The sequence below is a fragment of the Panicum virgatum genome, chromosome 9N (assembly GCF_016808335.1).
Source record: "Panicum virgatum strain AP13 chromosome 9N, P.virgatum_v5, whole genome shotgun sequence".
Taxonomy (NCBI): Eukaryota; Viridiplantae; Streptophyta; class Magnoliopsida; order Poales; family Poaceae; genus Panicum; species Panicum virgatum.
Genome location: NC_053153.1, coordinates 18817891 through 18833134, shown reverse-complemented (window position 1 = coordinate 18833134; position 15244 = coordinate 18817891). Strand labels below are relative to the sequence as shown.

Here is a 15244-nt window from a genome sequence, read left to right as displayed (position 1 = left end):
CGCTTCTTAAAGTCTCTGCATCGGTTCAACCGGTGTTAGCTTTTGACTGCTGCAGGCTCTGCACATCGGTTAAACCGACGAGGTGCCCCTAGTGCACGTCGGTTCAACCGGTGTGTATACCGTGTGCTGTTTCTCGCGCTGCTTTTCGTGTTTGCTTCCGCGTTGGATCTTGTTTGTTCCTAGGGCTTTCATGTGTTGGTATAGCTCCTCCATAGCTACTCCACACTGTGCCTAGGATTCTAGGGTTGGGAGTGTACTTCGGGACTAAGTCGATCTTTCCGATTGCGAGAATTTTCAATCGGCTCCCATTCACCCCCACTCTGGTCGCCCTTTCGATCCCTCACCTCACTTCATAAACAAAGCACAAGGGACAATGTTATTTAAACATAATTTTGTGCTAGTTTCAGATGAGCACCTTAACTTAAAACATATGAAACAGCCCATAAAAAAACATATGAAACAGTTTAACTGTAGCAAAAATATTAGAAAAATTCCACATTTCAAATGAGACAATACTCAATAAAGAATGGAAATTTTAAGCCCATAAAATGTGCCCAATAAAATGCAACCCATGCTATTGCATTTCTTGCCAAGAATACAAGATATTAGTAACACTTTTCTGTGCTTCTCTGTTTTGTGCTTCTTGATTCGGTTTTATGTAACTATTAGAGGTATGCTCCAATCACACCAATAGCCTAGATAATGAATCATAACTTAGATCCACAGGATGGAAATAAGAAAACACATTTACCCCTCTTTTGGATTTCATAAAAATTAAACAAATAGATGTCTAACATATGAGCTGTGAAACTTTAAAACTTACTAGTAGACCAGTATTATGCATCAGATCATATTTTTCACAAGGAACCATATGGACAGAGTCCCCATTGAAAGTACATTTTTCATATTGTATATTGACATAGACTATGGGAAAAAAAGAACTTACTAGATGTGCATAATTAGATGATCTTACATTTTAGAGAACAAATTCATCAGACTGAACTAGTGTGAGCCACTTAAACACCTTTCAAGAAAGAAAATAGGTATCGGGAAATTTCATCTTATCTTATCTATGTCCTCAACTGCATAGCCAAATTGATACTCTAATAACTATCTTCAGCAAAATTGATGTCCCAATGACCAGATTCAACCTTCCTAGTCAATGAAAGCATTTTAAGATAGGAGACTAGATATCATGATTATCACCCCCTACAGCATATAATCTGTGAAAATCATACTGACAGCACTGATGTTATGATCCGATAACAATGCAATGATTGCAAGCTGATTCGAAAACACCAAGCTAACAAAACTTATTTGAGCCTTGCAAGAACGAATTTACATATGAACAACAAAGCATTCCTTTTCACCTTGAACTGTGATTAACTGTACCTTCACAAGCTTCATTCAGATAAGCAGCAATACAATGACCTATGATCAGTATAGCAAGCTAGATTGCTAAATCCATTGCATCCAAGGGTAAAAGAATAACAACTACTAACCTTTTCCATGCCAACAAAAATTTAACACTCGCGATTGATCAATTGGGTTTTCATCACAAGTATCACAAAATCTCCTTGATGAAGTCAAGATTGAGCGTGTCGCGCACAATGAGGAAGATGCCAATCATCAGCACCACCAATATTCCTGAAGACATGATCCCCTGCTCAACTTCACGGGGAATCTTGCGACCGCCACGGGCCGCCTCAAGAAGGATCAATGCCAACGTCCCACCGTCCAATGCTGGCAACGGCAACAAGTTTATTGCCGCAAGGTTGAGATTAATAACTGCTGCAAACTGAAAAAGACCGTCGGCGCTTGACCTGGCCACCTCTGCCCCAACTGCGATGATGGCCACAGGGCCGGACACCTTCTCTGCCGACTGCGAGAAGTTGAGCAATGTCTGCCTGAGCCCGTCGAACACCGTCCCGGTCAGAAGCGTGAACTCGCGCACGGCGAGGACGGTAGCGTCCGCCAGGTTCTGGGGGCGCACGCGCGTGACCCGGAAGTTGGGCGACAGCTGCACGCCGATGCGCCCGGTGCCATCGACGCTTGTGTCCGGCACGACGATGAGCTCAACGGACTGCCTGTCGACCGCCCCGGGCGCGGTTCTTGAGACGGTGATGGGCACCTTCTTGCTGGGGCTGGCCTTGATGAGGTCGACGAGGACGGGCACGGATGGGTCCGGCGCGGCGCCGGGGACGGCGAGGATGATGTCCCCGGGGAGGAGGCCCGCGCGGGCGGCGGCGGAGCCCGGGAGGACCTCGGGCACGAGCACCCCGGGGAGCTGCGCCTGGACGGGGACGCCGACGGTGAGCGCCTGCGCGTAGACGATGAGGAAGGCGAAGGCGAGGTTGGCGGCGACGCCGGCAGAGACGACGAGGAGGCGGTCGGGGACGGGGCGGTTGCGAAGGAGGTCGGGGTCGTCGGGCGCGAAGCCGGACTCCGGGTCGTCGTCGGGGAAGCCGACGTAGCCGCCGAGCGGGATGGCGCGGAGCGCGTACTCGACGGGGCCGAGGCGGAATCGGGCGAGCGCCGGGCCGAAGCCGATGGAGAACTGGGAGACGTGGATGCCCCGCGACGCCGCGGCGAGGAAGTGGCCCGACTCGTGGACCAGCACGATGGCGGCGAGGACGGAGGCCGCGGATGCCACGGACTCGACGCTGGCGAGGAGGTCCGGCGCGGCGGCAGCGGGCCTGGCGAGGTGGCGGTGGCGGCGGGGGAGCGGGAGGTGCACGGCGAGGTGGTGGTGGTGGGAGTAGGAATGGAGGGGGGACGGGCAGCGGGGCATGGGGGTTGGGGAGGGATGGAGATGGGTGGTAATCATGATGAGAAGGGAGGAGGAGGAAGAGGAGGCCGCAGTGGATAATCTGGCATTCTTGGGAGGGAGGGAGTTTGAGGTGTGGCTGGCTGTGGGGTTGGTTGACAGTGAGTGACAGAGTGAGGCTGTGTGGTGTGGACGACGAGCGGATGGCGGAGCAGAGCTCAGAGCTTCCCAGCTGCCTCCTCTCCCTGTCTGAATTCCAACCTGATCAGATCCTATGCACAACAACTGCTGACTGCACCCATGCAGTCGAACATTTAGGCCGTGTTTAGATGTTTTGTAAAAAAAAAAATTTGTGATGAAATCTTACTAATTTGAAGTACTAAATGAAGTATATTTACAAAACTTTTTATACAGATGGGTTGTAAATCACGAGATGAATCTAATGATGCTAATTAATCTATGATTAATTTATAATTAGTGGATGGTTACTGTAGCATCATTATTGCAAATCATGGATTAAGTAGGCTCATTAGATTCGTCTCGCGATTTACAACCCATTCATGCAAAAAATTTTGTAAATAGACTTCATTTAGTACTCAATGTATGTGTCGAAATATTCGATGTGACGTTTTTTTTGCGTTTACGGGTTTACGGGTTGTGATCTAAACAGGGCCTTACATTGGAAGAATGGTTTTCTTGGGCCGGTAACATCAACCTGAGGCTCCGTTTAGTTCCTAAAATTTTTGCTACAGTAGCGGTTACATCGAATTTTCAAACACATACATGGAGTATTAAATATAATTGCAAAAATAATTAATTACATAGTTCAACTGTAAATAACGAGATGAATCTTTTAAGCCTAATTAGTTCATGATTGGACATTAATTGCCAAATAATAATAAAAATGCTACAATACCAAAATCCAAAAAATTTCACAAACTAAACACAGCCTGAATTGCACAACAAGGTCACTGGCAGCATTGCATCGTGGTCTTATACAAAATCGTTCCAGTTACATACGGCATCAAGCAAAATTACTCTTCTCTTGGAAAGGCATGAAAACTTGGGCACATCAGTATACGCAAAGAGTGCAACGTATGCCTGCAAGCTCAACCAGTCGATAGCTTGGTAACCTTTAATACAAGAACAGTAAATCAACCGGCGGCGGCCAAGCTCCCCCAGGAGGATCTCTTCTCCTTGCATCCCCTGATTAGTGAAGCATCTGCACCTTGACTGATATTAATAGGCCTGCTAGTGGGGCGGGGTCAGATGGAGATTTTGGGGCGGCTTTTTGAATGGGGATCCGTTTGTGTAGGTAGTAATGGGTTTAGAGGCCAACGGGTTGGGGCGGGGTGGGCTGTATTCACGGGTTGGGGCGGGGTGGGGTAGAAACAGATCGCCTGCTCCGCAAGAAGCCAAGAAGGCGACACCGCCGCTTCCTCCGCTGTCCCGACGCCGCCGCCGCCGGTTTCAAGGCCCGCTTCCAGGCCGACTCGGGGATCCCCGGCGTCGTCGGCGCCATCTACACCACCCACATCCCCATCATCATGCCCAAGGTCTCGGTCGCCGGGAACGGCACCGTCACATGGCCACGCCGAAGTCGGATTCCATCGCCGTGGTGCGGTTTCGCTTGGGGATCAGAGAGGACAACAGCATATGTGGTTACATCGATCAGTTTGGTGAGGAAATTGCATAACCCACCATTGGTGTGGCGGATTGGAGCGGGTTGATTAGTTAAATATTTGGGTTGGGGCGGGTTGGCAAAAATTAATTGTACTGCTGCGGGTAGGGGCGGGGAATGGGCGGGTATGTCCCCATTAGCAGGCCTAGATATTAAAGCGCAATAGATCCCTCTGAATTGTTTATAAAATGCTGCAAACTACAAAATGTTTATAAACCAGTGTGGTCCTATGTAATCTGAAATCTACTATACCTTATTATTATTTAGCGATGCTTATATGTTTCCCATGTACTAATTAGATTTAGTTTACCTACCGGATCACTTGGAGTGGAAAAAATTTGCTGCTAGCCTACAAAGTGCAACAAACGTGTCGTTTTGTGCCTGCCTAATATTTGTTCAATATGTAAATATAATTATTATGTACTGTTGTAATTAATTAGTAATCACTTTACTAATTAAGCAATTGATGCGTTGTCTTGAAAATGTTTTTTATTTTTTGTTTGATGTGATTTCTGGGATGGAACTATTGTGTTGTTTTGATATATGGGCTAGGAAAACTGGTGGGCTAATTTTTTATATGGGCTGTTGTGTAGTATTACTGAATTTACCGTCCACAAATGGGTTGCGGTGGTGACATCATCTACCACGTCATCACCACTTTCCACATCATTGCCATGTCAGGAGCCACATCATCGGCCATGTCAACGTACACATCATCCCCTCAATGCACATCATCGACATGTTAGCAGCCATGTCATTGGCCACGTCACCAGACACGTCAACATTGCCATCTGCGTCATCAACCACGTCATCCTCTATGTGTTATCGCCATAAATTAACAGGATTAATTTATGGGCCGAAAGCAAAATGAGCTTAAAGCAGAAAATTGAAGAAGACTTGTAAATCGGCTCCTGCGTGAGCACCTGGGTCACATGGGCCATGTATCTTAGATTTAGTTTAAGATTAGAGATAGAGTCCGATCGGGACAAGATTAGTTTAGATTGTTTCCCAAGTCTCCGGACTATAAATATGTACCCTATGTTATTCATGAAAAAAGGAGCGTCATCACGTCTCGCAAACAACAATCTCGGCGCATCGCCACCCCTAATCCTAGGGTTTCATCCAAATAAACGTCATGCTGCCCTGATCGCTTCTCGCGATCAGGGCAGCGTTGTTCTTGCTTTTACCTTGGTATTACTCGTACTGAAGCGTTTTTTATGGTGAGTAATGCTAGTTATCTTGATGTTCGTAGCATGGCTTTTAGTAGATCTATCGTACCTTGTTATTTATCATCTACGAATATCATATTGTCTCTGTGCAGTCACGTTTCAATCTTATGCTAGTTCTTGTCATATAGGATTAGTTGCACAGAGACGACACCCTGCTTCTTTCATGTTTAGTAGATCTGATCTGTTACGGTTTGCTCTTGTTCTTAAGAGTTGGCGTAATATCTGCTAGGTTAGGCCTTGCAAACGGGTTGGACGATCCGGTGGCGTGTTAGATGCTTTGCTTTAGTCTCAACAGGGAATTGATCCGGGAATCGGCTCTTGCTAGTTCTTAGGCCTCTGTTTTGGTTATGGTTTAGTTATCTGTTACGTTTATTAGGCCCAGTCACGTGTAGGATGTTCCGATCTAGCAGTGAAGCCTTTACCGTTGTGGATTAGATCAATTAGATTTAATTGAAGCAGCTTTATAGTTATTCGCTTTAATCATCAATATCCGGATGCAAACAGATCCCATATGACACCGGGACTCGATCGGCTCTTTAAAGCCGATGCAAGAGTCTTCCCGGGGAGCCGACCACGGCTCAGACTTATATTGCCACGTGTTTGTGTTTGCATGCAAATCATTACAAGCACATCCGCACCTTCCTGATCGGGTAACGGTCAGGTGGCACGCCCTGCGTCTTCACAAGCCGCGGCGCATTGCTGGAATTGCGGGCCGTCGACGAGGGAGCAATGCCTGCCAGCGCCCCGGCGATCTCCCGGCTCTTCGTGTTGCCTGTCGCTGCTCGCCGGTGGGTTTCGACCGACAACACATTCTGGCACGCCCGGTGGGACCCTTCTCGGCAACAACGTCCACTGCAACAATGACTGGAGCTCAAGATCAAGAACCCGCTCCCAAGCCCGTCACGTATGAAGAGCTCTCTCCTGAACACAAGAAGAAGTATGATGAGATCAAAGCTCTGCTGGAAGCCGATCTCATCGGCTCTTTTGAGAGGACCCGCAACCATGGCATCAGGTGGAAGTGGTTCTCACCAGAAGGCGCTCTCGACAATGTAGATCTGTTTGTGCCATCAGAAGAGCGCACCAGAGCCCTGCGTCAGGAGATGAACTACATGGTGGCCCATGCGCTTCATCGGCACTCTCAGAGCCTGATGAATGAACTCGAGCGCATGGCGCATCGCGTCATCCAGGAGATAATCAAGAACCAGTACTCTCCATCGGGGCCAACTCTGGGGAGTCACACAGAGGAAGCTGCACTGCATTCTAGACTAGTATTGCCGTTCTCATTTGCGGCTCCAAAACCACAAAATTCGCCGATCTACGTCGTCCACAAGATCAGCGGCGATCCTGGAGAAGGTCAATTCCTCACCGAGCCACCCAAGGAGATTCCGCACGGCTACACGTGCGCCTACATCCCTGACAGCGTCAATCCAACACGCTCGGTGCAGATGGTAAACCCAGGAGCTTCTGGAGCAGACGCGGAGAAACAAGCGTGGCTGGCAAAGTACGCTACTGGGCCGAGTGCTGAGCCATCGGCCCCAGGAGTTCTTAGTGTGGAGCAGGTCAGTGCAATACTGAGAGACCAGTTGGGCATCCTGCCCAAAAGGAAAACGATCGGCTATTCCAAGCCGTATCCAAGTGACTATGACTTGATCCCACTGCCACCCAAGTATCGGCTTCCTGAGTTCACCAAGTTCAACGGGTTAGAAGGAGCCAGCTCCATCGAGTACGTGAGCCGATACTTAACACAGCTTGGGATGATCTCAGTATCGGATCCGCTGAGGGTCCGGTTCTTCGGCCAATCTCTTACTGGCCCAGCTTTTGGATGGTACGCGTTGTTGGCTCCAGATTCGATTCGAACTGGAGGCAGCTGGAAGATCAATTCCATACCCAGTATCACTTAGAGGCTGCTGAAGCTGGAATTGCCGACCTCGCCCAGGTCAGGCAAAAGCGAGGAGAGACTGTGTAGAGTATATACAGCGCTTCAGAGAAGTAAAGAACTGATGCTACTCGTCGCGCATCACAGAGAAGGAGGCAGTCGATCTGGCTGTCCTGGGACTCGCTAAGCCGATCAAGGATGCGGCTTTTTAGTTGGAGTTCACATCTCTGGCGCACCTGGTGCAGAAGCTTACGGCATATGAGCTTTATCATCCTGAGCTGTACCAGGACAAGTTCAAGCGCCATGTGAACATGGCCCAGGCGGATGAATCTGATGACTCTGGCGAGGAGCAAGAAGTGGCCGTGGCAGAGTGGACTCGGGGGGTAAACCCTGTCCCGTGCAAGTGGGTCAAACAGCAGGGGCTTGTGAAGGGCTTCGACTTCGACGTGACCAAGGCAGAGCAGATATTTGATCTGCTCCTCAAAGAAAAACAGCTGAAGCTCCCAGAGAATCACAAGTTACCGACAGCACAAGAGCTGCAGGGAAGACTGTACTGCAAATGGCACCACTCGTTCACTCATTCCACGGGTGAATGCAAGGAGCTACGTCGTCAGATACAATCGGCTATCGAGCAAGGCCGGTTAATCCTGGCTCAACACACGATGAAGGTTGACACAAAGCCCTTCCCACAAGCTAATATGGTGGAGCTGTCAGATTTCGGATCCAAGGGCCAGGATTTGGCATTCCAGATCAACATGGTGGGACCCATGCGCCGCCATGACAAGTAGAGGAGAGAGGCCACTTCTGGCAAACGGCCGCAGGATGAACGTGAGCTGGAACAACGGTATGTGACTAAAGAGCAGGTGCATCACATCCGCAATCAGCTTCCAGCTTCTAATCAGCTTCTGGAAAAGTACCAATACTAGTACAAGTTGCGCTGCCGATACGAATCGGAAGAAGACGAGTACGAGCACCGCTCAGGAAGGACACTGGGGAGACGCCAGGCTATACGCGACCACTGGCATTGCCCGTTCTTCAGGTATTGTTGGAATTCCGGCATTAGCCGATTGCCTACTATAGATGATTACTTGGAGTGCAGGCCTCGAGGACACCAGCAGGACGAGACATCAGTGTTCCGGCGCTTAGGGCCCGGAACACGTCATGATGACCGTGTGAGGAGGCCAACCAGGGGTGATTCCAAGCAAGAAGAAGAAGAAGACAGGTATCATCGTCCACGGTGGTGTCCTGATGGGCTTAATCGCTCGCAGAAGCGCAGATTGCAGCGCTTGCGCAATCTGGAAGAGGCAGAAGCAAAGTACCTCGACGTGCTGAGGAAAACGCGTCCGGATCTCGCGGAGCAAGTCAGGCAACCGCAAAGGGAGGAAAGGCACCCTCCGAGAAAAGAGTGGCGCCCCAAGCAAACAAAAGCCGACGAGAAGCCATCGGCTGATGTGAACATGGTGTTCGTGCTCCCATCAGAGTTTCGGGCACCCCAACCGGAAGAATCGGCTATCGCACAGCTGGATCTGGGCCCATAGCCGATCATCTTCGAGAAGCCCAAGGAGAAAAGCTACAAGCACCTAAAGGGATTGTATCTCAAGGGCTTCATCAATGGCAAGCCTATGAACAGGATGTTGGTCGACACTGGTGCCGCAGTCAACCTGATGCCATATTCTGGGCTGCGCCGATTGGGTCGTTCTTCTGCCGATCTGATCAAGACCAATGTGATGCTCAATGACTTCAACGGACAACCATCAGAGGCAATGGGGTCCTTAATGTGGAGTTGACAGTGGACCGCAAGACGATCCCAACTTCGTTCTTCATCGTCAACAGCAAAAGTACATATACGGTATTGCTTGGGAGGGATTGGATTCACGCCAACTGTTGTATCCCTTCTACAATGCATCAGTATCTCATCCAATGGGATGGCGATGAAGTGGAGGTGGTCAGTGCAGATGACTCTAGCGAGGTCTCGCTCGCAGACATGAACGCCTGGGATGCGGAAGGGCAGGAGCCGATCTCAGGGATCGCCCTGGAAGACTGTGATCGGATCGAGGCGACAAAAAACGGACTGAGGCTGGTCTTATCCACTGGCCTAATAGAGTAGACGCATCCTGGCATGCTACGGGATGTAATAGAGATAGAGAGGCCGGTCCCAGCGATCGGCCCCAAAAAATAGAAAAATCCTGTGTGGGTTCGGAATTGTTACATCATGTACACACGATGGCCTGCTCTGGCAGTTGGCCACTCATCGACTATTTGGTTTCGAATGATAATGGAATTATAGAGGCGGCCAGCCCGTGCGGTTGGCCAAATAATTTTTCCTGTCATCTCCCTGTGTTTGCCGCTGATCTTGTGGATAACGAAGACTCGCTTGCGTTCGCTGCTGGTTTTTCAGATGACGGCAAACTCGGATACGGGTTCACGTCAGCTGATGATTTGGAAGAGGTTGACATCGGTCCTGGGGATAAGCCACGGCCGACATTTATCAGCAAGAAGTTGGATTCGGCCTTGCGAGAGGAGATGATTGCACTACTGAAAGAGTACCGAGACTGTTTTGCATGGGACTACACCGAGATGCCCGGTCTGGATAGAAGCATCGTCGAGCATCGGCTCCCGCTTAAGAAAGGGTTTCGGCCATTTCAGCAACGAGCACGTCAGATGAAGGCCGAAGTCCTAGAAGAAGTCAAGAAAGAGGTGGAGAAGATGTTGGATGCTGGGTTCATCAGGCCATGCCGGTATGCAGAATGGATCTCCAGTGTGGTACCGGTGCAAAAGAAGAATGGCCGATGACGTGTCTGCGTCGATTTTAGAGATCTCAACAGAGCGACACCAAAGGACGAGTACCCGATGCCTGTTGCAGAGACATTGATCAACGCAGCTATCGGACACAAGATGATGAGTTTTATGGACGGTAATGCCGGCTACAACCAGATCTTCATGGCCCCAGAAGACGTGAACAAGACCGCGTTCAGAGTACCAGGCACGGTCAGCTTGTTCGAATATTTGTTGATGACCTTTGGACTGAAAAATGGCAGTGCAACGTACCAACGTGCTATGAATTACATTTTTCATGATCTCATCGGTAAATTGGTAGAGGTCTATATTGATGATGTCGTGGTCAAGTCCAAATCAGCTGGGGGACATCTAGAAGATCTGCGTCAAGTTTTAGAGCGGACTCGAAGGTTTGGGCTTAAAATGAACCCAAAGAAGTGCGCCTTTGGAGTATCGGCCGGTCAATTTCTGGGATTCTTGGTGCATGAACGGGGAATCGAGATCGGCCTGAAAAGTCAAGAAGCTATGAAGACGATGAAGCCACCAACTACGAAGAAAGAGTTGCAGAAGCTCATCGGTAAAATTAACTTTGTCAGACGATTTATTTCTAATCTGTCTGGGCGTATTGAACTGTTCATGGGTTTAGTAAAGATCAAATCCGATGATGAGTTTCGCTGGGGGGCAGAATAGCAGCAAGCTTTCGATGAAATTAAAGAATATTTGTCCAAGCCTCCAGTGTTGGTTCCTCCTCAGCAAGATAGGTCGTTCTACGTGTACCTATCCGTGGGTGACGCTTCCATTGCTTCGGTGTTAGTCCAGAAGCACGACGGCCAGGAGAGGGTGGTTTTCTACCTCAGCAGGCGCATGTTAGACACCGAGACCAGGTACCCTGAAATTGAGAAGCTTTGCCTTTGCTTATTCTTTACATGTATGAAGCTTCGTCATATTTTGCTCTCGGCGAAAACAATTGTCATATGCAAATCGGATGTCATAAAGCATATGCTGTCGGCTCCTGTCCTGAAAGGCCGGCTTGGGAAATGGATGTTTGCGTTGTCAGAGTTCGATATTCGGTATCAGCCTGCAAAAGCAGTTAAAGGACAGGCACTGGCGGATCTTGTTGCAGACAGGATCAGCATGGATATTGCTGCATTATTTATTCGTGCTTGGGCTATGTTTTTCGACGGATCGGCTTGTGATGATGGATGCGGTGTGGGAATTCTGTTGGTGTCACCTCGAGGGGCGACTTACTCTTTTTCCATCAGGATGACTGCCCCGTGCACCAATAATTTGGTGGAATATGAAGTCGTTCGCAAAGGGATGGAACTGCTCCTCGAAGCTGGTGCAGAAGCGGTGGAAATTTTTGGAGATTCAAAGTTGGTGATTTCTCAGCTCACGGAAGAATATAGATGTGAGAGCGAGGCTCTATTTCCGATATGGATGCAGTGTCGTGAGTTGATGTCACAATTCAGGTACATCAATTTCCACTGGATACGCAGAACTCTGAACAATGAAGCCAATGATCTGGCACAGATGGCTTCCGGGTACAGGGAAACAGCCAATGGAGTTGACGTGGAGGTTCAGTTTCTAGAACCCGGAGACTGGAGAGCCGATATCTTCAATTACTTGAAGGATTCGGCTCGGGGGGCACCCAGAAGGATAAGACTCAAGGCCATGAAGTATGTTCTGATAGGGGATGACATGTTCTACAGGACCTTGGAAGGACTACTACTTAAATGTCTGGGACCTTCAGAGTCAAATCGGCTCTTGCATGAGGTTCATGAAGGAGCCTGCGGTACTCATCAATCGGCTCATAAGATGAAGTGGCTGATTAGACGATCGGGTTATTACTTGCCCACTATGCTTGAAAATTGCTTCAAGTATTACAAAGGATGTCAGGCATGTCAGAGGTTTGGCAAAATTCAGATAGTGCCAGCATCAGTGATGAATCCTATCATCAAACCGTGGCCATTCAAAGGTTGGTCCATGGACATGATTGGTCAGATCAACCCGTCGTCTAGCAAGGGACACCAATGGGTTCTAGCTGCTACAGATTATTTCACAAAATGGGTAGAAGCAGTGCCCATGAGGTCAGTAGCGTCGAAAGATGTGATCGGCTTTGTCAAAGAGCATATCATTCACAGATTTGGAATTCCTCAGACCATTACGACCGATGGAGGATCGGTTTTTATATCAGAGGAATTCAGGAAGTTTGCCGATGACATGGGAATTAAGCTGATCAGATCATCTCCATATTATGCCCAAGCTAATGGACAGGCTGAAGCATCCAACCAGAGCCTCATCAAGCTCATAAAGAGAAAGATCGATGAATATCCTAGGCGCTGGCATGAGGTGTTATCAGAAGCTTTGTGGGCATATCGTATTTCATGTCATGGGTCCACCAAGACGTCGCCGTACCATCTAGTCTACGGCCAAGACGCTGTGTTACCATGGGAGATCACGGCCGGATCAAAGCGTGTCGAGTTCCAGAATGATCTGACAACTGAACAGTATGCAGCCTTGATGAATGACAACGTGGAGGACCTGACAGAGCTAAGGCTTTGGTCGCTGGAGAAGATCAAAAAAAATAAGGCTAAAGTTGCTCATGCATACAACAAGAGGGTCAAGCCTAAGAATTTTCAGGTTGGAGACTTGGTTTGGGAGGCAGTATTGCCATTGGGAACTAAAGATAAAATGTTTGGTAAATGGTCTCCAACTTGGCACGGGCCATACAAGGTTGATCAGGTTTTGCCTGGGAATGCATACATGCTCGAGGAATTGGACGGTGTCAAGTTTCCTGTCTGATGAGAGCACGACACCTTCGGATATGACCATTGATTATAAGGTGAGCTCGTTCCAAATAAATTCGTCATCTGGATTTGAGAATAAATTACTACCTAATGATTTAATTATTGTTAGAAACCATGGAGATGATGAAGAGGATGTTGGGGAGGAGTTTGGAGGCGTGGTGGACCAGCAAGGGCAGCCAAGCCGAGTTGGAGGCCCAATCCAAGTCGAGTTTGAGTCTTCTTCGGAGTCCAGGAACAGGCCGCACCAAAATCAACGCCCAGGCTGAATACGGAGTCCGTTTTGGATGGTCTTTATATGGATGGAAAGATAATTTCATGGATCTTCCAATGGCACTAGTTTGAGGCCCAAATTCAATCGGAGTCGCCAGGAATCGCCGAAACAATATGACATCCAGAATCTGTCAGGGCGCTGCGCCGCCATCTTTTGGGCTGTTCGCTCGTGTACCATGTTGGCCCAAGTGGTGGACGCCCCCTTGGCCTCTACCAGCAACCCTAGCACCTCCCTTAGGATATAAACTCAGTAGATGCCGCCTTTTAGACTTGGGTTTTGTTTAGTCTTGAGTTTTCCTTTGAGGAACAGACATTGCATCGTTGTATCTGTGGCGACAAGTCCTTATACATTGATCCAGGGCCCCCATTCTTGATCTCCTCCACTGTGTCGATTAGCCCTTTGGAATCGAGTTCTTGAACCCCACTTTGATTTTCGCTTCATTCACATCTGCAATTTTAGATTGCGTGTTTATCCTTTCTTGCTAGTGTTCTTCGATTCGCTTGCAGGAAAAGCCTTCTCGACGAGGTCAATCAAGTTGTGCTTGGTTGATAACCAGCGGAGCGGTGGTGTAACGGTTGTAGGCTTCGAATTCGTGTCTGATTAGAAGTCGGATCGCCAACGTCACGTACTCCATCAATCGAATCTACCCTACCTCTCGGAAGATCGGGCCGCGTCTACATCACTGTCGCTGTCAATGGCCAACACCTCAAGAAGTATTTCCCGAGCATGTGGGAGAGCGAGTGACAAAAGCCGATGAGATCCATCTGGCTGCAGTGTAATAGGCCAACACGTTGAGTTGGCCGCAAAAAAAATCATGACAGGCCAACACATTGAGTTGGCCAGTAAAAAAAAGAGGTAAAGAAAAGAGATAGGCCAACACGTTGAGTTGGCCGGTAAAAAAATCATGATAGGCCAACACGTTGAGTTGGCCAGTAAAAAAAATGATGACAGGCCAACACGTTGAGTTGGCCAGTAAAAAAAAGGGAGAGAAGGGGCCAACACGTTGAGTTGGCCAATAAAATATATATAAAAGCAAGACAGCCGATGTCTAACCATCGACTTAAGATGTTTTTAAAACAGTTACAAGTTTCAGGTTAACAAGCAGTACTAATTGTATCTTGAGTCTATCTACTGGTTCAGGAAATCTTCTATGACATGGATGGCTTCTGTGCGGACGGCGTCTGCTCGTGCTATGATTGCTTCGTCATCCTTGTCATCGCCTGTTACTATCTACCGACTCAAGGTGCTTATCTCTGCAAACTCTGCTTGTATCTACTCGGCTATTTCCTGGGTCTCTTGTTCGGAGTTTGCGATGGAAGTTTCTTCGGCCTGGATGAGCTTCTTGGTGGTACGGACCTTTTTTTCGAGTTCCGCCAGTTCTTTCTTCAGGAGGTCGAGTCGGTTCATGTTGGCAGACACGTCAGCTTTGATATCTAGAGTTGCCTTCTTCTGGTTAAGGGCCTTGCACTTTTGGGTAATGTCAGCTTTCAGAGAAGCTTGAGAGCGACGTGCTTCCATCCGTTGTTGTGCTTTATTCACTTCTATCCGAAAGAATGGAAGGTTGCTGGCTGGCCAGAGCTTGATTTGCAACGGCTCCGGGAGTTGGGTTTCTATTTGCTCGAAGATGTTCTTTATCTTGCTGGAATCATCAACCAGAGCAGTGATCGGAGCAGATAGTAGATCCTTGATGAGTTGAAGCTGATGTGCCAAGTTAGCCGATTGCTGCAAAGATGATGTCTCTGCTCCAGGGACAGTCAGACCCATTAATGCCGGGTCAAAGGAAAGTAAACCTGAAATGTCAAAATCCTATGGACATATCTGGAGTTAGAGCAGGATGC

General features: G+C 48.5%; 1 protein-coding gene across 1 annotated transcript; it reads right to left on the bottom strand.

The window, feature by feature from the left end:
* Nucleotides 1-1288: 1288 nt before the first annotated feature.
* LOC120688551 (probable membrane metalloprotease ARASP2, chloroplastic) lies at nt 1289-2904 on the bottom strand. The gene has a single exon (XM_039970910.1). It carries the CDS (start codon nt 2825-2827, stop codon nt 1565-1567), a length of 1263 nt encoding a protein of 420 aa, XP_039826844.1. The 5' UTR covers nt 2828-2904; the 3' UTR covers nt 1289-1564.
* Nucleotides 2905-15244: the final 12340 nt, after the last annotated feature.

Coding starts and splice junctions, on each gene's coding strand:
- LOC120688551 (XM_039970910.1), bottom strand. CDS start 2,827: ATGATTACCACCCATCTCCATCCCTCCCCAACCCCCATGCCCCGCTGC.